The sequence below is a fragment of the Dromaius novaehollandiae genome, chromosome 14, assembly GCF_036370855.1.
Source record: "Dromaius novaehollandiae isolate bDroNov1 chromosome 14, bDroNov1.hap1, whole genome shotgun sequence".
Classification (NCBI taxonomy): Eukaryota; Metazoa; Chordata; class Aves; order Casuariiformes; family Dromaiidae; genus Dromaius; species Dromaius novaehollandiae.
Window position 1 is genome coordinate 19,855,279 of NC_088111.1, and position 23,218 is coordinate 19,878,496.

At 43.5% G+C, this 23,218-nt stretch overlaps 1 protein-coding gene across 5 annotated transcripts in view; it reads right to left on the minus strand.

The window, feature by feature from the left end:
* Window positions 1-2,377: 2,377 nt before the first annotated feature.
* GLYR1 (glyoxylate reductase 1 homolog) overlaps window positions 2,378-23,218 on the minus strand; it is a 29,016-nt gene continuing 8,175 nt past the window's right edge. For 2 of the 5 annotated variants that reach the window (XM_064520645.1, XM_064520642.1), the window contains 13 exons: window positions 18,782-18,920; window positions 17,942-18,184; window positions 14,774-14,860; window positions 13,652-13,708; window positions 12,487-12,537; window positions 12,327-12,400; window positions 10,441-10,540; window positions 9,129-9,239; window positions 8,725-8,826; window positions 7,429-7,591; window positions 6,790-6,969; window positions 6,170-6,294; window positions 2,378-5,808 (listed from right to left, as the gene is read on the minus strand). In XM_064520645.1, coding sequence (XP_064376715.1) covers window positions 5,734-5,808; window positions 6,170-6,294; window positions 6,790-6,969; window positions 7,429-7,591; window positions 8,725-8,826; window positions 9,129-9,239; window positions 10,441-10,540; window positions 12,327-12,400; window positions 12,487-12,537; window positions 13,652-13,708; window positions 14,774-14,860; window positions 17,942-18,184; window positions 18,782-18,920 — 1,507 coding nt within the window. In that variant the 3' untranslated portion in view covers window positions 2,378-5,733. The remainder of the gene's footprint in view (window positions 5,809-6,169; window positions 6,295-6,789; window positions 6,970-7,428; window positions 7,592-8,724; window positions 8,827-9,128; window positions 9,240-10,440; window positions 10,541-12,326; window positions 12,401-12,486; window positions 12,538-13,651; window positions 13,709-14,773; window positions 14,861-17,941; window positions 18,185-18,781; window positions 18,921-23,218) is intronic. The other 3 variants (XM_064520641.1, XM_064520644.1, XM_064520643.1) reach the window with 3 other exon arrangements.

Genomic DNA, 23,218 nt, shown 5'->3' on the forward strand with positions numbered 1-23,218 from the left:
ACAGCGCAGCAGTTCGGTTTCCATGTGACACACCTCGTCTTTTAACGCTTAAAAACAGCTTAAGAGAGCGGCCTGTGCCGCAAGCGTGAGCTCCTTTCACTGCGGCCTCTTCTGCCGCGCCCCGTACTGCTCGTGCAAGACTTGACTTTTTGGTGATCTTGGGCCTCACCCCGGCAGCACCCATGGCGGAGCGCGCAGCACTCCTGCGCCACGCGGGCACCAGCCCAGCGCCCGCCAGCAGCCTGGCGCGCGGCCCAGCCCAAGCTCTCAAGCGCTGGGCTTCCAGTCCTGGAAGGTTTCTCTTAGCGTTTTTTCCCGACATGGTCTGCTCAGATAAACAACTCCAGCCACATAAAGAACAGCGAGGCAGCCTGGATAACCAGCAAACCGTCGTGCTTGGCCCCGAGGAGCGCAGTTTGGGGAGAGGGAGGGAGTCGCTGGTACAGCCTCCATAGGGAACGATTTTAAGAGACTGCTGTAGGCCGGTGCTGGAGCAGCATTGTGGGCCAGGGAGATGGAAATGAGGGGGGAAGCCTTGGTGACTGGGGATGGGAGAAGATGTCACCTCTTTAGAGAGTTTTAAAAAGCAGATGAAAACAAAGGACCAGTTTAGGTAACTAGCAGCATCTCAGAGAGTTAGGGAAGGGAAAGGCTGTTCTCACAGTCAACCTTTTACAACCTTTACTTCCACAGAAACCCTGTTGAATTCCATTTCATTTAACTGCCAGCTATTTTCTGGTATAACATTTAGTTTTAAGCAGTGCAGGAAATCATCTGTTTTAAAAGGAAATGATGGCATTGGAGTGCCTGCTCTTCCCCCCCTTCCTTTGGCCCAGCAGCTATGACAGCCCAGTGCTCTGCCAAAGATAACTTGTTTACTAGTCTCACCAAGTCAGATCAAGCACTGACCTGCCATCATTCAAATACTCAGCAGTACGTTGCCACTGCTAACAGTACCAGCTAATCTTTGCACTGCAGATGCATAGATTATTATTATTTTTTTTATTTGCACTAGTCAAACCCATAGCTGACTGCTTACTGCTTAAGGCGCACTTGAATTACACCTAAGAATCCTCCAGAATGGTTAAAGACTCTGAAGTCTAATCAGTTTCTCCTTCTCAAAGATTCTGAAACAGAGCTGAATGAAAACCCTCATAGAAGTCTCGTCTTTTTGCGAGACAGTGAGGCGTTCTATGACATTATCTGTTTCTCCTCCCACCACCCCAGCAATATTATCTAAAATAAGTGAAAAAGTCAGTACCTGAGGAGTGTCAGAGTCGCAGCTTCAGAAGAGGCGCTGAGAGCATTCCTGGCAGATGTTTCTTCACTGCTCGGGAGCCCTGGCCTTCATGATGCCACCTGCATCACCTGGTGTAGCACCGGCCATCCATGCCGCATCACTGAGTGCTTTTTCCAGTTTCTTCCAAGATTGGCTGTACCTTTGCTCTGAAGTTCAACACAGCAAACGTCAGGGACAGAATAGGTGTAAAAAGGCTGTGAAATCCACAAAGTTTGGGGTCCCTTTCCACATGAGGTTTACTAAGCTAACAGTGCCATCCTCTTTACCACGTCAGTACAGGGGGGCCTGGAAGGGAATGTATTATCCATTCACAGAGCAGCTGAAGCAGGAGCTTTACGCGTTGCCAATCTCTGCTGTGAACTGAAGCACAGCCCAGCCTCAGTGGCCTCAGTCCATCACCTTCCGTATTGCTTTTAGTCACAACGTTAAAATGTGTTTTCTTTCTCTACTTGTCATTCATTTTAACTAAAGCATACCATTAATCGACAGCTGTCAGCACTAGCCCCTTACATGAAAGTATCAGTACATTTAAGTTACCATGAACTGCTATTTGACAGCAAATATTGCCTGGATCTTCAAAAAGCAATATTCTTAGCTTTGCAGGCTCTTCACTTAAGAGATCTTGTCTTCACCATACTGGAAAACCCCACTCACTGCTGAGTCTATGTAAGAGTTGGTGCTCAAAAAACCCGTATGCTAGAAGAAAGGGTAGTCCACACAGAGCAACCGGTCTGCCGGTCTCCCAACAGTTAGACAATGAAACAAGCCGTATTTCTAATCACTAGAAAGTTCACGAACCGACGTATCTCAGCGTTCTTCACTTTAAAACTAAGCCTTCATCCTCCCTCAGTCCGAATGCAGATGGCCCTCTTGTGCATGGAAGCTGGAGTTATATCCAAATTCATCCTTTGCAGCGCCTCACTTGTAACATCAGGCTGCTGCTAGCACCACGATGCTCTCTGAGGTGTGCTGCTGGTTTTCAGCTCTGATTTTGGATCGCGGTGAGGTGTGCACGAGCTTTTGTAATGCTACAACACAGATTTGAGGGGCTTTAGAAAATGCCACAAGAACACTGCGTTACCAAGAAAGGTTTTATTTTTTTCTTGCCAGTAGCTTTGTTAATTGCACAAAAATCTTTTTGTTTTGCCATTTAAACATTTTCACACAACCTATTCTGAATGACAAACGTTAATTAAAAACAAGGCAAAAAAATAAAAATTCACAACCTTAATTAACTATAGGATCTATCATTGAGGAAAAAAGAAACTGCTTTTCTTACAAGCTTTTCACAAGTGTCACATTTTCTCTTTAAAAAGGAGGGAGTCAAAAAAAAAGCAAATTGCTAAAACAGAAATCCTCATAAAAAGGAACTTTACAGAATTGTCAACAATATTAAGACAACATTGACTAGCCAGTTTTATTAGAGCATCTCTCAATCCACAGCTTCCCCCCCCTTCCCTCCCCCAGATCTCAGGCCTAGGAACAGAATAAGATCCATGTTCAGAGGCTACAGAAATAAATACAAGAATCCAAGTGAGACTGACGCTTCAGTCAGTCTCAAACAGCATCTGAAACAGTCCAGTTTTCACCATTTCCACCCCTCCTCCTCACTTTGGATCCACTGCAGAGCTCTCGGTCTCCTTGCTCCCTGGTGTATCTTTAACTGTGCAGTCCGCCAGGCAGCACCACACCCTCCGGCCGATCTACATCCACCTACCCAGCCAGAAAGCTGCAGTCCGACCGTTACAGGATAAATTACAGTGTTGAACTAGTCTGCGCCTGCCACTCCCGCGTACGCAACGGCCTCCGCTCCGAGAGCTACGGTATTTCTGCAAAACAGAACCTGCAGTGGCAGGACGACCGGGGAAGTGGTTCTGCCCCTCGCAAACAGGACTCTTCGAATTCACTACGAAACACGTGTCATGAGGCTTGAGACTCCTCTCCTACACCTACCGTTGTCAGAGGCACCACAGAGCATAAAACAGAGGGAGATCCTTGATTACATCAGCTCAGACCCATTCACCCTCCATCTATTCCAAGAGGCCTCTGCAGGGACAGTTCGGGGACCGCTGTGCTCGACTCAGCACTGCTCTGCTCTTTCAGCTGGATCTGAGACAGCATCTCCCTCCTCCCCAAACATATCTCATACTATAAAACCTGTGGTCTCGTCTCCTGTCCCCAAATGCACAATTTCCCCCAGATGCCCTCACTGCGCAATCGCGCGAGTGATTTCTCAACTGCAGCGTATTTAACCAAGGATTTCCGATGCTAATTGCTGAGTTCTGCTGGATGGGGGAAAGCCTAAGTATGTCAAAAGCAGGCTAATGGCTGGTTATCCTGGGTAGTTACATGTGCCTTTAATATGAATATCTACATGCAGGATGGCAGCTGTACTGCCAAAGAAACGCGTATGTATAACTAATATTGTTCACGTATACCACTGACAAACAGGCAAAGTGATGTGTAACAGAGCTATTACTAGATGTTCACCACAGGACGTAATGCATAATACAATATTAGCCCACAAATAATAGTGATCAGCGGAGGTGAAATATTCAACACAAAGTAACATTTACAGCATTAGGAATTAGATGTCATGTTCCATAACGGTATCTGATACTTTCTCTGCTTCTTATTGAGGTGCCCCTGAGCCATATCCACATGCTGCCCAAAGCAGGATTGGCAAGAAATCTTGAGCCACAGGAAAGTTTCCCTAAACAGCCATTAAGTGCCTAGAAACATAAAATGGTGGGAGGGGCAGACCTCAAGGATTTAAAGGAACATGGTCTACTTGGAATTTGTTTTCTTTTCTTTCAGAATCCCAACCCAAGGGAGGAGATTGTGTCACTAAGAAGTGATTTGGGCCAATAAAGCTTCTTACTGGCATTTTACTAACTCTCAAATCTAAAATGCAAGAAGCTTCCTAAAAGGCTAATACTGAGAGAATTAAAAACCCCATGCTTTATGCATTTTTAGAGACAGGCATCCTCTGGACTCTGGGTTGCTCTGTCAACACTGACAGTTTCTCTGCTCTTAAGCACTGGCCATCTGCAGCTCAATTCCCACATTTCTAGGCTAGAGCTCAGCAGAAGTCCTAGGCTCCCATTTTATTTACCAGTCTTTCCAGAAGTTGGTATATGGCCACAAGCAGAGTCACAAGTACAGGGAAGACTCTCACATTGCACTAGTGTTGTAACCAGAGTAGTAACATTACAGACATGTATGGAAAATCTGACATGTACAAAGATCACTAATCAGTACACAAAATACCCCTCTGAGGTAGGTAATTATCACCCACCTTTAAAGATGGGGAAACAGGCTAAGAGATGAAATGACCATGCAAAGGCCAGAGAGAGAGCCTGGAATGGAGCTCAAGACCCTCAAACTCCCAGCTCTACAGTCATTCCTCTCACCCCTTTCAGACTCATCACCCTGCTTGTGACACTGCTACAGTCCAAGAAGCCTTCGTAAATATTAAGTACTAGGATATTAAAAAAAAAAAAAAAAAAAAAAAAGGCAAGAAGTAAATCAACATACACTAAGGCCAGGAGCAACCCTAAGATTTGCTCCTTCACCAAGCAAAATACCTCCGGCCCAGTTTTAAGCTGAATGCTTTTCTTACAGTTTTCTAGACAAACACGTTAATCTCCAATACTGTTTGTGGGATGGGCAGCTGTGATTAACCTTTTAGGAGGCTGTGTTTACACTGGCGTTCTCTCCTTTTCACCGAGGTTTGCGTTCCCTAAGCTAAAGTTGTCTGTACAGGGGAAGACATGGATGCAATCGGTTCTTCCTGTCAGTATGAGGAATTCCTCCATCAAGGTGCCAGGGAGGTGGAAGTTTAAAAAGGAAACAGAATCAAGACAGCATTGCATGCAACCCCATTACCTTCTGGAACTGCCCTTCTCCTCCATGGGAGGTGCTTTGTTCTCTAACAGTGGGTGATGAACAGGAATGCTCCTCACCTTAATTGGGACCAAGGCCTTTACTGATATTCACAGGTAGATGGGACATATGTCACCTGTCCCCTTGATGCAGAGAGTCCAACACACACATTATTTCACAGCAAAGGAGAAAAGGAATCATTAGAAACAGCATCTTGGACAAGCATACAAAGAGGAAAACAAAAGCAGCCAAGCAGCAGATTTCTGGCAGAGTTGCCTCAGAGCTTCTGAACGAGCCGCCACTGTCCTGTTCCATGACTGTCAGTGCATGGCATGGATTTTCTAATCAGACTGCAACAATCCGAGCCCCCTCCTCCCCCCCTTTTGCCACCGGGGAAGGCTCACCGCAGCAGCTGCCTTCGCGGCAGATCTCAAAGTCTGTGTATAAAAGGAAATGGAGAGACAGAGATGGACTGGTCCAGAGTTAAAACCCAGTATCATAATAATATTAATCAATAATCATAGTATTAACAGTAAGAATGGTGCAGCCTAGTGGATGTAGGCCCTGTACACTGCAGACATATCGTTGTCCGATTGGTCCAATGCTTTTGCTCGTTTATAGACCTAGAGAAGAGAAATTGGAAAAGGATCAGTGACTACTACGCTCATGGGAAGACTTTCTCGGGCAGAAATGATTTTGCAGACCACTGCAAACCAGAGAACTGCACAGTGCTCCGCGTAATTAGAACAGCACAGATCAGAAGATGCTGGGCCTTGTTTAGGCCATCTGTTTACTGAAGGTGACATTTTAAGGGCTTCCATAATCACATCAAATCCCTCCTACCCAAAATATATTTCAGTCCCTGTTCCCACGTCTTAGAGACCACACCACTCTTAAACTTTGTTTCTTGTTGGAAAATGGCTCTAACTCTACCTATTGAAGAAATACTGAATAACGTACATCTCAACACTGAACAACTCTCACCTCATTGGCTGCAGCTGCCATGGGAGTTGGGTGGTTGACAGAATCGCCCAATGCAATAGCTAATCTGAGATCCTTCTGGATGTATTTCAGGTAGAAATCAGGTTTAAAATTTCCTTGCAAGATATCTGTAAGAGAGAAGGGGGTGCAAAAAATAAGCATGATAAAAGTAAATCAAGCTTAACACGCTGCAAAAGCACGCAAAACAACTCCAAACTTCCCTTTCCCAGGAACACTGCTTTTAGTTCTTCTGTTTCTCTGCTCTCTATCTTCATCCGGCCACAGCAGATAATGTCACTATCACCCACTGACAAAGTGAGCTCAGATTTCTAAGGAGCTTGCCCTCCATTTCACTTACTACCCTGCCCCACTGAAGTCGTCACTGTCAACTCAAGTCCTCAGCCCACCGCAGGCAATGCAGAGCTTGGGGTGTTATTCTCAGAAGCCCTGGCTGTGAATGGGGAGGAAGGGAACTCAGCTCTTCATTTCTAGAACACGTAAAACACCCAGAATCCCAGACTGATGAAAATGGGATGGTTACCTTCTCCCTTCTACCATTAACTGAACTGTTCCTAGGCTGTGGCAAATGAGTCATATAATAAAACAATATAAGAGAACCTTACTTTGGCACTTCTGGTCCAGGAAGATGCTGGCAAGTTGTCCCTGATTGAGGATATCCAGAAGGGTCTGTTGGGACTGACCAGTCACTTGAGCCAGAGTCAGTCCTTCTGCTATCGTAGCCATGAAACTGCCTTGGACCATGTTCACAATAAGCATCATCTTCGCAGCGTTGCCTACTTCACCTGGGAGTGAGACATACCACTGGGCATTTCTCCAGAAGAAATACAGCAGCCTTGCTCCCCCATCCCACACAGGATCAGCACTACTAGGCTCTGCATATTGCTCCCAAGCACTTGGCAGCTCTCCCTTTGCCCAAAAGACTTCAGAAACCTTACTCATTTTCCAAGCACTTAAAGTAAGGGAGAAACCACAACAAAGTATGATTTAGAATAAAAAGCATCACAGAATCTCCAAAATGAGCCAATATTTTAAAAAGAAAACTTAGGCTGGAGGCTCTGAGGTTGACCAAACTCCAGAAGTGCAGGCCAGTTTCCCATACTGCCTATGAAGGCAGAAGACAGCCAACCTCTCTTACTCGCGGCCTACGAAGATGATATGTGCACCTCTCAGACTCCTTTCCGGACATGCCAGTCCTTGTACTGACTAAGAAACTGCTATCTGGCCCCTGGTGTTTCAATTACCTAGGAAAAAAGAGGTCTTCCCCATCGCCTGGAAACAGCTACTGCAGTCCTCATATAAACCCCTGTCGCCAGCTGCCAGGATCACAAGCATCCCATCATTAGACAGCTGCTGATTTCCTGAGACTGGTGCTTCCAAAAAGCGACCACCCCGGGATACTATCACCTGGAAAAAGAATATCTCTGTTTAGCTGTGCATATACTGCAGGCATCCATGCTAAGTAGACAGCACAGCAAACAAGAACATTGTTTAGGGCATTCCTATTCCTAAGGACAGAATTTTAAAGCAAAGCAAATAGTTTAGATGCACAAACAGGAGAGCGGAGCACTGTAAAATAACTAATACATAATGCACTGCATCCAGCAAAGGGTACCCCAGACCAAAAGCTGCTCTCACTCTCAGGAACACTGGTACTTCTCTGCCCCCCATCACTACTGTTCATATTTTCAGCAGCTGAGTCTACATGCTTTTGCCATTGCACCCTGTAATAGCCAAGGAACAATGCGAAAGGTGTACGTGAAGTGTACGAATCTCAGAAGATTTACTTTTGTGTTACTTTGCTCCTCTTCTCCCAAGATAAAAGGCCTTTGACACATATCTTCAGTCAGAGGTTTACTAACAGGCATGACTCTGCATTCTCCAAATTCATGTTATACACTCCTGCATCACCAAGCTGTCTGCTTAAGACTTCACCAAAATTAACAGCCCTGCCCACTCCCCCACAACAGATACTGCTTTTAGGGCAGAGAAAAACAATCAAGATGTCAAAGAAGAAATCAGACTCCCCTGTCAGAAGCACTCAAAGCACTTCTCTTTTACAGAAACCTGTCTAAAAATAGAGAAATCTTCTTCATAAAAAAACTTCTACAGAATGAAACATGAACACACACTCTTTTCCCACAACTAGAACATCTGAAATAAACAGAATATGCATTTTATCAATTTAAGACAGTTATTCATCCAGGCAGTACTTCCTCTTCTAATTTGCTACAGAGTACTAATATGGCTATATACTTCTCAAGGGAATAAAGTTTCACTGGCTGCTTGCAATGGTGCCAGATGACACCTCATCTACAAGCTTTGTCTGTTACCATCAGAGCATTTATCATCCAATTTTTTTCACTGGACAAGATTTGACAATTTATTTTGTCTCACTTGCCTGGGACTTGAGTCCCCTCTAAAAGAAGCCTGAACGTTTTAAGAAGCATCTGTATTAATCAACAGTTAATTGCCTTGAACAAGAACTGCAACACTGCTGTTGAATCACGAACGTTAGAAGTTTGGTCCAATATTATTACCTGGGCCAGCTCTGTGACTGTATCTGCATCCACAGTGGACATATCCACGTAACACTTCCCTGGGCGAATCCCCTGCAACACTCCACTCGGACCAAGTACCAGCTGTGGGGAACAGAAGAGCGGTAAAGCAATAGGGTGTCTGCAAAGAAACTCCAATCCTGCAGGACAGCAGTTCAAGCAAGCTTGACACTGCAGTGGTAGATTCCTAGAGGGATGTCAAAACTTACCCCTCCAGTATTATTTCAAAAAAGCGGGATTTTGGGGGGGAGATTTACTTTTACACAGATGTATTGCTCAGCATCCAGGATGACCCAGGTTACCATGGTCAGTAGGATAAGAATGGGCATTCACTGACTGTGTGTTGCAGTCTATCTAGTGGAGGAAAAATAAGAGCTAATCCTTACATCCTTTGCTGCCTTTGGATCTGATACACAGGCAAAGGTGATGTCACAGGTGGAGACAACTTCAGCAGGGGTTCTTCCCAGCCGTGCCCCCTCCTGGATGAACAAATCACACTGCAAAATTCATAAATCCAAACGTAAGGAAAACGAAGCACAGAGCAAATGGGTTTTCTAGTGTTTTGCTGTAACAGAAACTCTTCTGACTGGACCCAAAGCAAAGTGAGTCAGGCCTGGCATATTAACCATGTAACAACTGAGGTTTTTTGTTCGTTCCCCCACCACCATCAAGGACTCCTTTGCCACTTTTCTGAATCCCTAAGTGGAGAACATGGAGAGAAAGACACAGAAAAGAGATCACTTGGGAGAAATCATAAGAGATTGAATACCACAGTTTTTGGAGAAAAGATGAGGAAAAAGCTGGTAAATAGACATAGTAAAAAATGTTGCTGAACAATAAACCAGAACATGCACAGCCGAGACTGGTATGGGTTTTAGTGAGCTGCTGTGTCAAGATCTTAGGTCCTTTCTATCCCACCCCCCTCACAGTAATTATGTTTTTCAGTTAGAAAAATCTATTTTAATCCATTGTAAGGTAGCAACCACAGTGTCCTTTTTGCCTTTGATATTCTGCAACATCATCTGAGTACCAACCGCTCCCCCAGTTACCCACTTTTTGTCCACTAAAAAGAGAAGAACACTAGCTAGAATACTAGTGCATAACCATTCAGTTCCATCTTCACTTTTGAAGATGCCTACAAAACTGTTCTCATGCTGGTCTCATCATGACCCAGCAGGTTTTCAAATGAACTTTTTAATTACTGCAACATGAACAGCACAATGGATAGCTAGGTGAAGCTGTGGCCAAACAGCACATCTCACCACACCACTCCTAGAATCAGCTCCTCAAAGCCTAGTCTTTTTGACAAACTCGAACGATGACCTGGCTATTTGCATGAGCAGTTTTCCTAGAGGCACTATACATTGTACTCCTCAACAAAGATATATGGTTGTAACTTTTCTGGCAGCTCTTTGATCTCATACAAAAGGGTAGTGACATGGGGGCTTTTCACCTAAGAGTGACCTTTTTAGGACAGACTACAGATCCATCTAGTCAACTGTGGCCATCAACAAACACTTAGGAAAGAATATTAGAACAAGACAAGCCTTGTTTTTGTCCTGTGAACAAGGCAATACCTGTGTTTCCCCAGTATCCTCTCCCAGGCACCAATGAACCGTGACCCAGGCCCTTCCTGAACGTATGGCGTATACATGCTTAAAGAGGCATTGTCTATCCACAGCTAAAGCACACGCTTACCTTCTCAGCAGTCCGGTTCCAGACAGTGACAGTGTGACCCATTTTCAGCAAGTTGGAGACTATGCCACTTCCCATTAGGCCAAGTCCCAGAAATCCTATCCTGAGGGGAAGAGATAAGCATCAATGCAGGAAAGGGAACATACAACAGAAAGCAACTGATGTCAGCCTCTCATGGTCCTGAAGGGATGAAGAGCAAATCCGGGAGCATCACAAGCAAAAAAAAATATGTTCTACTGCAGCAACAGCTAGAATAAGAGAATTTTTAAGCCACCCATTTCAAATGAGCAGATACTAGTAAGCTGGTATTTATTTTGCCTATGAAATATCCACAAAAATTTCCTGAAGAAAGTGTTCTAGTCTGCTTTAGAAGACTAGCTAAAGATTAAAAGTCTTTTTTTTCTAAATTAAAATTGCTGCTTTTGTGCATTCTTTTATCACCATTGTCTTATTGAAGAGAAAACGGGAACATTTGGAGATCGGCAGATGTTTCTCGAATTCATCTTCTGATTTTTATACTGAGTCATGGCTACAATGGTTGTTTATACCATTGAATGATACATTACTGTTTTTATTTTTGTAAAGCCCAGCAAAGACTACTGGGCTGAGCACCACACACAGACAAAAGACCTAGTCCCTGTGCCACAGACTTGCTTTTGGACAGACATAGAAATAAAGGAAATAATAGGCCTGTACAGGTCAGCATGAGTGACAATAATCTCAGACATCAGCTGCTCAAGAGTTGGCAAAGGTTTTGTGGGTTTTTTCTTTTTTGAAACAAAAGAAAAACACAAAAAGACAGCACACTAACAAATTCCTTCCCTATAATTACCCTGCAAGAGGAATTGCTTTGCAGTCATGGCTGCAGGGATCTTTTTATACATCATACAACTTCACAGCAAAAAAATGATTCTAACAGGAAATACTAAAGTGCTCAGTTACATGACCGAGTTCACAATGAATGTTGCCTTGCGATCCCCCACAGTTAATTCTTCAGAATTAGCCACACTACAGATGCACTGTGGCTTTAGCAAGCCACCTGCACTCCAACTTGCAGCTAGCCATGCTCTATTTTGTTAGAGTAAGCTAGGCAGGTCAGAGCAAGTCACTGCAGCTCCTTAAACAAGGTCCGCCTATTTTCAAGTCTACCCAACAGAAGAGATGCTCTTTCTATTCCAACCCACCTCTGAACCACACTTTCCTGAGAGACTGTTTTACCTGAATAGCTTCATTGTTATTTTGGTTCCCCTTGAGTCCAGCTGAGAACTCGCATGCCAAGAAAACGACCCTAACGGCAAACAGCAGGCTATGGCCTGAGCTGAATTTGAACACAGCGGAAGTTACAGAGTGAAACAGGAAGCTTAACTGAGGCTTCTCTCACTCTAGAAAGGAGAAGGGGGACGTTAGAAGAAACCAGAAGGCTCGCATGCTACGTAGCAAAGCTCCTGTGCTGGGAGAACACGCCTCCCTCTTCCGCTTGTCTTCTATGTGCTCAAGATAGCAATTAAACAACCCCAGTCAACTGCCAGACACCAGTGGAGAAAGATACCCTTTTATCTTTCTGCTTCATATGGCATTCAGGAATAATGCTTCTTCATGTTCTGCAATATGCCCTACAGGAACAGGGCAGCTGCAGGAAAGCCCTGAACTGCAAATGCATCCGGGCCAGACCTCATGCTGAATTTTTCTACAGTACAGCGCCTGTTTGTATCTATCTGCCTCCCTCCCCCCATCCAAATCAGAGTTTCACACAAGGACATAGGAGATCAGCAGTTAGAGAGAAACATTAGGTTTATTTATTCGCAGTGACAAGCTGGATAATGGCTGCATGTGTGAGATGGGAAGGAGGAAAAGGAAGGAAAATGGCTGAAGTGCGTTGGAGATCTTACTTTTTGTCTGTAGGTGTGATACTGCCATTGACTGCTGTGCTGTCTGCTGCCTGGATGGAGGTGGATCCTGTTTCCTGAAAAAAACAACCATACAGCTCTGGAGGAACTGCGAGTCCTTACAACAGTAATAAAAATCCATCACAGCCAAGATTTGCCTTACCTCTTCGCAAACCTTCAGCTTCTTTGTGATAGCTTGATAGCAGACAGCTGGCTGTATGGAGAGAACAAAACATTCAGGGAAAGGATGGTGCTGATTTGCTCCGCTGAGCAAACAGACCATATCCTTGCTACATAAGAAACAGGCAGCTCACCCACACACCACCATCTGCAAAGCAGGAAAACTCTCAGGCTTTCCTCGGTGGGAGAAAATAAAAACAAAAACCTACTGCAAGATACCAAGCTCTTCCCTTCCCAGCCCCACCCCAGCGCTCCAGCCTCTCTTCTGATGCAGGTACTACAAACTTCTCTCTGCAGTTCGTACAGCAGACTACTCTAGAAGCAAGGAGCCAGGGCATCCCTAGTCTCACATTTGGCCCAAATCCCTAAAGCCTACCACAGAGCACCTTGCCTCATACCTATGCTCAGTATGTCAATGCAGTTGTGGAAGCAAAGCCTTTTTGTTAGTATGAGAAGGCACAGGGCTTTCAACAAGAGGTGTGATAAAGGCTGTTCCTCCCCACGTTGCTTGTTGTGAGCTCATCTAGATTAAGACTGACAGCCCCATCAGAATTTACAGTTAGCTGCTCTTAATCTTTCTGGCTTTGCCCAGATCCCCTGCTAGAAACAAATCCTATTTCACTTAATTTGATCTCTTTTCCTCCTGATCTTCACTGGCTGAAGATAAAATCCTGTAAGACTACTGACTCCTGACTCTTGTGATATACATTGACTGTATTTTACATGGAACTTTTCTGGCCCTGTGAAATTATCCCACCAGATTCAATTAATTAACAAGTTCATCCTGATGAGAAACTGGAAGGACAACTGTACAAGACAACCAGAACAACAGGGTTTTTAAACACGAAAATATCTTTTCTTACCTCTCGTGTTCAATCTATGGAATTCACTGCAACAGGTCTATCAAATCCTGGTGCTAAATAACTTAAACTACTTGTTGTCATCAGCGCTAAAATATTCTAAACCTCAAGAGGAACTCACTGAACTACAAGATCACGTGAGAGAATCTCATTGCCTCTAGCCCCAGAAGCACAGAATTGCTCAACTGGTTACGCACACTCCTTGTACAGCCGTAGCTCTTAGTCCCAGCAAAGGGCAGGATGCCAGGCTAGCCAGATCAAGTGTGATCCTGTCTAACAAATCCTCACCTTCTCTGTCTGGCTCAGCAGGAAGTGATGGAAGTGTGGGTCACTGTCCTTCACGGGCTACAAAGAGAAGAATACAGGCTCAGAAACATTCCCAGAGAATCACAGAGCATCCACAGCTAAATTGCTTTGCTCTCACAATCATTTAAGCTGGAAATACTTAGTATATGACAGCTTATCAAGCAACCTGTTTCAACTAAGCAGTTTACATTGTGTTTTGTTCTCAAAAACAAGGTCATTCAAGTCAAATCCCCCATTTTCAGGCACCTACAGGAAAACCAAAGATTATGAGGAAGATTAAGAAGGGGAAGAAGAGATGTCTCTCCCTCCCATCAAGCTATTTCCTGGTTCAGCCACTCAACTGCATCACTGGGATCTCATATCCTACTTTCTTCTTCTCCCAAAGAGAGGAAAACACTTCATTTTCCAGCACCCAAGGAATTCCTTAAAGCAGTATTCTGCGAGTTGGCTGAAGGCTAATCCTAGCACTGTCAAATGTTGGGCAAACCCACATTCACAGCAACAAGGATTGGAGCCCGGGTACCTCATCTCTCAGATGAGCATCCTAAGCATTAGCCTGGAGTCCCGCTACTCTTACTCTGACTTACTGATTAATGTTTCTTTATATACAAAAGGAACAGTTTCCAACAGCTAGTTATAAGGAAAATCAAAATAAACCTCCCAACACCACACCATCCAGAAACTCTTTCACTGTGGCTCAGGGGAATGCCTTTGCTCCACCTCCAATTTTGGGAAGCTAGTCTCAAAAATACTTTTGAAATAAACAAACAAACAAAAAAAAGCAAAAACAAATGCAGCAAGTTAGATGTGAATCTACAAATGCTTCCACGATGACTGAAATCTCACTTCTGAGCATACTTACCAGTTGCCCAGGATATTGTCTTTGTTACAGGAAATAATCTTATTGTTATATTATTGTTATATTGTTATAATCTTATTGTTATAGGAATAATCTTATTATTCCTCCTAAAGGAGGAAGAGAAGCTCCTACCATTTTAGAGCCCAGTCAAAAGGTTCTAAACAAACTACCCCATGATATCTGTTTCTACACCACTCCCAGTTCCCAGATCGCCTCTGCTGTAAAGCAAACCTAGGGTTTCTCACCTCACTGACACTTGGCGGCCATTTGAATCCAGCCACTGTTCCAGTCATCACTCTCTTCACTGTACTTGACTCTGGAATTGTGAGGTCCTGAGGAGAAACAAGGAGCATCAGAAAGAGCTGACGATCTGGCTCAATGGTTGGCCACACCACGTTGATCATAACAGCACACATACAGAGTTTTGAAAAGCACTACAAATGCCTTCCACTGCACACGCCATTCCATGAAGAGGTCATATTTAAGCACACAGTGCATTATCAGCACAGGTGAGGTGAAGAAAACATGAACCTGCAACAAAGGAATTCAACCACAGATACGACTTCTGGAAAATCCATTCTTCAAGCGTAAGAGGAATCATTGCATTTTTGTAATCATGCAATGAGCAGAGAAGCAAATGAACACGCTTGATCCAGCATTTCCCTCTGGCGGATGCAAAAGATAAACAAAGGGGTCAAGAACATCACCACAATCAGACAGACATCTCAGCTTTTCTAATCCACCACCATCATTTTGTGTGTGTGAGTGCATGCGTGTGTGTGTAAAGTAGCAACGTGTTAGAGGGAAAACCTTCAAAGCATGAATCTGGTACAGTCACATCTGCTCAAGTTAGCAGAACGCATGAAATAGGGACTGAGATGAGGACCACCCCCCATTCACTCAAAAGGCACTACTTTGTAATGCCATGATGATACAGTACTAATGAATCACTGTTTTATTGTTGAGCAGATTAGAATTTATCTTTCTTCTTTCCCCAAGACACACAGGTTAAAACATAGGTCTTCACCACTATCTGAAGGGACTGCACAGGATTTCTACGTAGTAGGTTTTATCTTCCGGAAGTGAGGGTTCAGAAATGGAATCACATTCTCTCCCCTCCAAAACTGCTTCCTGCAAACGCACAATATACCTCAGTGTCCACACAAAGCCACGTGAGAAGAGCACTATTTGCCAAAAAGGTAAGAGCAAGACTGTTGGAAGTGACCCAGATTGATGCTACTGTTTCATCCGTTGACAGGGCAATCTAGACATCAGTCTCCAACCTTAAAATGCTATTTCAGTCTAGAGGAAAGCTTGCATGCTTGAATTCTCTCTTTATAGCTCATGCTGCTGTTTCAGCTGGTAAAATGTGGATGAAATCTGCTCCGATATACACACTGGTCCTTTGAAAATATTCGCGTAAGCTTAAAAGTGAGGTATTGGAATGATCACGTATGCCTGCCATGCATTTCTAGACATGGCACACCTCAGCAATGCCTGGATCCTTGAATTCTGTGCACCCTTATTACTCAGAAAGCCAGAACTTGGATTGTGATGAAAAAAAACCCCAACACCCAACAGTGCAGTAATTCAGGACAATGATGTTAAAGTTTTCTACCCTCAGGGCTAAGAATCTGAGTAAATTGTGAGAACCAAGCAAGCAGAAAAAAAGATTTTAAAATTATTTTCACAGGCTGAGTAATAGTATTATGGTAGTACTATTATATTTTCATGACGATTTCTTGAATTGTCAATATATCACCCTTCCAGAAGCAGTAAGGTTATCTTCACACATTAGCTTGCTTATTTTCAGTCTGTGGCCAGACATTTACCACCTAGCTCATGCTCACCATCTCTTTATGATAAGCTGTTTGAATCCATGCCACTTGCAATTTGCCAGTAAAATAATTTCTGCTGCCACAATTGGCTCACTCCAACCTCTCTGATGCCGCAAGGTAGCTAACGCAGTAAAACTAAAAGCATGCAGTGTGTCAGCACGATCAGAATTTGCCCAGCCATTAGTTTTGATCAATTTCAGAATGAATTCAGCTCAAAGACACAAAAGCGTCCTGCATCAGAAAAAACGCCCAGTGGCTTATCGTAACAGATATTTGACAGTACAACACGCTTATAAGCAACACACTTGGAAAGGGGAAAACAAGTTGCTAGCAAAGTGTCTCCCTGCATCAATCAAGTCACAAGGTTCATAATTATCAGTAAGAATCCGTAAGTATGCATCCATTCCTCCCCCCCCCCAAAAAAGGAGAAACTGATGGGCTCTGCTGCATGGCCTGATTTAATAGAAGCTGGTTCTAAAAAATAAAAAGAGGCAGAGAGAAAGAAACCTCAGAATCAGTACCCCATTGCTAAACATTTTCTGCCAGCAGTTCCTTCATATCTAGTATCTGGGACAATCAGCTTCCTTTTACTACCAAGGCACCAAGAAAAAGGTTGCTGTTTAACCAGTTAAGGCAAATCCATTCATGATTTTGGACATCAAAGACTACCATCTTGAGCTGCATCCTGAAGTGCACTGAAAGCAAAGATTGTGAAGCACACACATAATGTGATCCCTCTGAAGCATTGCTGAGCAAGCAGGCTGCCACATCCTGTATCAGCTGCAGTCTCCCAACGGTCTTCAGGTGTAGTCTCTGATGGAGCATGTGCATTGTAATAATCCATTGAAATAATTATCCATTCAGAAAAGGAAGATCTGGACCACTGCAGTGAGGTCCATAATGAAAATGAAATGCTGGAATTCTAGATGAGGGTAGACAAAGTACTGCTGGCTGCTGTTGCTGCCAAGACATCCAGAAATAACAGGAATAAAATTATAATGCTCAGATGTTAGACCTTTATCACGGATGATGAAAATATACCCAATAGCATAGAAGCTGAAATAAATACAATTAATTCTTCTGGTGGATTCCCCAGGCTACAAGAATTTCTTCTTTTAGCCTCAGCCCTTAGGAACACTCCACCCTCAGTAAGTATTGAGGGTGAAGTTAAATGAATATAAATCACTTAACCATACAAAGCAGATGAGATGAGATGGGAGAAGTCAGGAATCAGATGAAGGCCCACACCTCCTCACTAATCCTTCCCACACAAACTTAGCTTGAGGAATGGCAAGATGGAAGGTGGAGTCTCACGAGACAGCTCTCAAAGTTCTTTCAAAGACATGAACAGAGCTACTCAGAATGACTAACTTAAAAATCCACAGGAAGAATCAGCAATACGCTCGCCAAAGGTATCTGACAGCCAACACGTCTAGAAGAAGCAACATGGAACAGCTTAAAAAAAACTGATACTGAACCGCACTCTTCCTGCTGGCCTGTTAGCCAAGGTGCCAGTCATCCCTAGAGTCCATCTGTAAAGTCCACAGGGCACTGGCGGACATGCACAACACAAACCTTCTCATCCTTGGGTGGACGCCCCCGCTTTCGGGGGCTCTGATCCTGGGCTCTTTTCAAAGGTGATTTTGATCCTCTCTCTGACGATACAGAAGAGACCCTCTTTTTTCCTTCCCCTGTGCCCTTCTTCAACTTCCCTTCAGACAAACTGGCTTTGCGCTTCTCTTCACCAGCAGATTGCTTGCCTCTTTCTTCACTGGAATTACGCCGATTCTTCTCTTCATTGGAGTTATGGGAAGACGCCTGAGAGATTACAGAATAGAAGATGGTAAGGAAAGAAGAGAAGAGCTTGAATGATTTTCATGCAAAACCAAGGATGTGAAGAACCCTGTGCTGATTACTATCAGGCAAACCAACTGCACAGTAACATGAAAACTACAGATATCTGTTAGCCCTCTGAAGTCAGTGAATGAAGTTCCTGGTTAACTCTCCTGCAAAAACACATCAGTTTAAGCAACTGATTAAAAGAACAGGCCACCTGAAGACTCACTAGGAGTGCGTGCACTTGCATGAGCTTCCAGTAGACTAAAGACAAGATCAGGAGATACCAAATTCTAGCCCAAGGTTTAAGACTGATTTAACAAATCATCATAAGCAGATCAATTAGCCTCTTCAGTTTCTCCATGAGTATAACAATTTCTTTTTCTACCAGATGAGACTGAATGGAGAGGAAAGAGAGGATTGGGGGGGGGGGGGGGGGGGGGCGGGGAAACCAGGGCGGGAACAAAAACCAAAACCCCCAACTTGCCAGAAGAAATCAACTTATTTCAGATGTAAATACATTTGGCCGTTATTCATGCTAAGACTTGTTTTGATGCACACAGTGAAGAACCCACTCACCTGGTCCTTGCCTTTGGTTTTTCTAAGAAACTCCTCTACAGCATCCACAGCTTGCTGGAAGCGCTTACCCTTGTTAATCTTTATCATTTCCTCTTTGTGAAGGTGATAAGGCTTCAGCTGCTCCACTTTGATCCAAGCACTAGAAATCAGAAAAAAGTTAAGTTATATTCTCCAGACAGCAACTTCCTCAACCATCCCACTTCTACAAATACACGGATACAGTTTTTTCCCCTGGAGCAACTGATGATAGCAGCCCAAACTCACTTGCTTTCTATAACCTGAAGGGCTGTGATATCTGCATTCACTGAAAACTTTCTTCTGGCACTTTCACTTGGCTTCTCCCATAAGTTTCATACCCTCCTGCATTAGCACTGCTCCCCTCTAAGCATTATTCATATGATCTGTCAGCAAGTTAGCTTTTAGATATGATCACAGGCAGTTGTTCAGAGCAAAGGCATCAGAGTGACTGCTTTTACACCATCAGGAAGAACAACCGCAATCAAATGTCTCCACATAAAGTAGCTACTAATATGAATCTTTCTCCTAAGGCTGTTGCAAGGAGAGGTCACTTAATACTAACCAACCAAACCCTTGTTCAAACACATTGTTTATACACAAGTATCTGCAAAAACAGGAAGAACGAATACAAAATTAGATACCTCACAATACAGCTGACCACAGATAAAGTGAGCGCAAACACCATACCTCACTGCAGAGTATGTTTCTGATGTACCTTGATATTCTGTACGAAAGCAACAGTTTCACTTTTGAGGAAAAGAACATTTTTCTTCACTGTTGATATCTGATTTAAGATAAACTGGTACTACTGTATTTCATGATTTAGCAGTAACAAAGAATTCACTTGAGTTGTATGAGGAAGCTCAAACGACCTCATTGTTTCCACTGCTGCTTCAAAGCACTTCTTGACTTTTACCAAATGGATAAGCTCTCAAGTACAGGGTGACAACTTCACTTTCCATCAGGTTGGTAAGCTCTTCTACCACTCTTTCACCGTGGCTCAGGGGAATGCTTTTGCTTTTACAATTCCCTGTAGCTCTCACAGAGTTTAGACTACCTTCATTTCTAACCAAATTCAAGCCCAGGCTTATCCACCACACTGCTATAAAGCTATTTCCACCCTGCTATTGAAAATAGTCCTATATAAGCTTTAGAAGAGATTTTCTGAGCTAGGATGGCCAACACTGCTTCTTAGCATACAGTAGCACACAACACAGTATAAACCAGTTGAACTGTTTTTACCTGACTCCAAAACATCCCTATTTTACAAACACAGAACAGCCACAATTATGCATTTTAAACATCTCCCAGTGCTGTCTAGCTCCTGCAAGCAGGTGAAGTGGTTTCATAGCTGCCTTTTCAGGCTTCCATTTGTAAGAATCACACCGTAACAGCTAAACAGAACGTAAAGGTGAAGGTAAAAAAGGACCAGCACCTTTGCTGGATCTTGGTTGCTGCTCTTCACGAAGTCACAAAGCTCAGTGAACCCTTAAAAATTCCATGGAGTAGTTTCTCTTTACTGGCACTAGCCATTGTTGGCAGTCGGAAATCAGTTTGGTGAACGTAGACTGAAACTTCTTCAAGTCCCATATGGACAGACAAGACTTCCTGCTGGAAGAGCCTGTGGCAATACCGGCAGCCTTTCCATACCGCCACTATAATCTACTCCGTGATTCCACCATAGCCCTAAAGCAGAACCCAGTACTCTTTTGCACACAATCCTTTTGCTTAGTTTACATCATCTTCATGCTAACTGACAGCATTTCTACAACGATTCGAACTGGTACTTCTCAGGCTACAACTTACAGTCCAACAGCTATGCAGAGATTCTCTCCTAGCCAACCAGAAATCATAAGGAAACATATTTTAAAATCCACTTAGACTGCAAAGTCCAGCTGTGTGACACTCAGAGTGACAAAGCATGCCAAGGTACTAAACAACATCAGCTCATAAGAAGCCTTTCCATTTATATAATTTATATATATATATATATATATAAATGAAACAAGATTTTTGAGTACATCATAAAAAAAGCATGTTAAATATTTTTCTGAGATATAAATTTCTAAATAAAAATAACCTTCTTTCTACCAAGGTATTCTCTTAGGTTTTTCTCAGCCTGCACATCCTATCCCTTCTCACTGCACGTGTCCATTAGTTCCCTTTCCCGTTACTTTTCCTCTGGGATGAAGAAAGGCTGAAGCACAAAGCTTTCTGGCTCCTGGCTTCAAAGGTGCATCTTGGTGCTTTGAGATCTATTAAGTCTTTGTCCTTTGTGATCCTGAGACAAAATAACAACTGAAAACACAGCCTCAAATGCTGGCTGAGAAAATAAATAAATAAATATATATATGCATGTATGTATGTATCCCTCAGCCTTTTACTTTCCAATTTATCCTTTGTGTGTCATCTACTTGGACTACTTTCTACAAGATAGAAACATGTCTTTTGACACTAGATGTCCATAAACCATTTTCATGTAACGTTTCAAGCACCAGAAAATTAAACAACATCCCAAAGTCATTTATGTTTATACTGAAGATCCCTCTGTTAAGCGAGAACCTCATAGCCAAAAAGCAATATTTAGATAAGAGGTCTCAAGATGTAACATAGAAAGAAATACTATTTCCCTCCTGACTCCGCAATGAATTAATGTCCTAAAAAAGCATTGGTGATATTACATTACTGAAGAGGTTGTATTTAAGATGAGATTGTATTGATACTGCTGCACAGAGTCATCTAATATCCATGAAGAAGGAGTGAAATGGAAAGTGAAAAGATAAAGAGCACTATTAAAAGGATATTTTAGTAATGGTTCTGTTTGCCCATTTCCCCTTACCTTCCCTTCTTCCCTCTACAATGACATTCTTACAAAACCACCACTCACTGTAAAATCCACGTTCTATTCATGAACAATAAACACTCAGAAAAGAGATGCAGCTAGAGATGTCAGGTTCAAATCCATGGTACGAGCTTAGCGCAGGTAAGATGACCTCAAAAAACACTTTCTAGTCTCTCTTTCAGTCTAAAGATACCAATTCCTAATGATAAATTATAGGAACAAAAGTGATAGAACCTCTACATATATATACACATATATACATTTTTTGCAAGCTTTACAGTTAGGGCTGCAAAATGGTGGCATTGTATCTCCAAGTTTCTCTTAGCAGGTAAACTCCAGAAAAGTTTTCATAAAGTTTACATTGTACTATTTTAGATGCCTACATTAAATGCTAACACAAATCAATTTTGAAAGTCAAAAGCAAACAGCTTGGCTACTTAAAACCCCAGCGTGTATGAGCACACAGCGTGTATGAGCACACACCATAAAAAACAAATGCAGAAATTTAGGCAAGTTTCCTGCTGAGATGATCAGTGTCACGAAGTCTACCTGGAGGCCTGTAAGTAGCGGTGTACCCCAGGGGTCAATAGTGGGTCCTGTTCAACATCATCATCAGTGACCTGGATGATGGGACAGAGCGAGCCCTCAGTAAGTTTGCTGACAATGCAAAACTGGGAGGAGTGGCTGATATCCCAGAGGGCTGTGCTGCTGTTCAGAGGGACCTGGACAGGCTGGAGAGATGGGCAGGGAGGAACCTCATGAAGTTCAGTAAAGGCAAGTGCGGGGTCCTACATCTAGGAATAACCCCAGGCACCAGGCATAGGCTGGGGGCTGATCTGCCAAAAAGCAGCTCTGTGGAGAAGGACCTGGGGGTCCTGCCAGACAACAAGCTGATGACGAGCTAGCAGTGTGCCCTTGTGGCCAAGGAGGCCTGAAGTCCAAGAAGGTATCCTGGGGTGCATTAGGAAGAGCATTGCCAGCAGGTGCAGGGAGGTAATCTTCTCCCTCTACTCAGCCCTGGTGAGGCCACATCTGCAGCCTTATGTCCAGGTCTCAGCTCTGCAGTACGAGATGTGGAGCTACTGGAGGGAGTCCAGCAAAGGGCCACTAAGATGATTAAGGGACTAGAGCATCTCTCATTTGATGAGAGGCTGAGAGAGCTGGGACTGTTCAGCCTAGAGAAGAGAAGACTGAGGGGGGATCTTATCAATGTGTATAAATATCTGAAGGGAGGGTGTAAAGATGAAGCCAGACTCTTCTCAGTGGTGCCCAGTGACAGGATGAGAGGCAATGGGCACAAACTGAAACACAGGAAATTCGGTCTGAACATAAGGAAAAGCTCTTTGACGGTGAGGGTGCCTGAGCACTAGAACAGGTTGCCTGGAGAGGTTGTAGAGTCTCCATCCTTGGAGATATTCAAAAGCCATCTGGACAGGGTCCTGGGCAACATGCTGTAGGTGATGCTACTTCAGCAGGGGGTTTGGACTAGATGATCTCCAGAGGTCCTTTCCAACCTCAACTGTTCTGTGATTCTGCCGTGAAAAGAGACTGCCCCAATTTTCCTCAACAGGAAAACT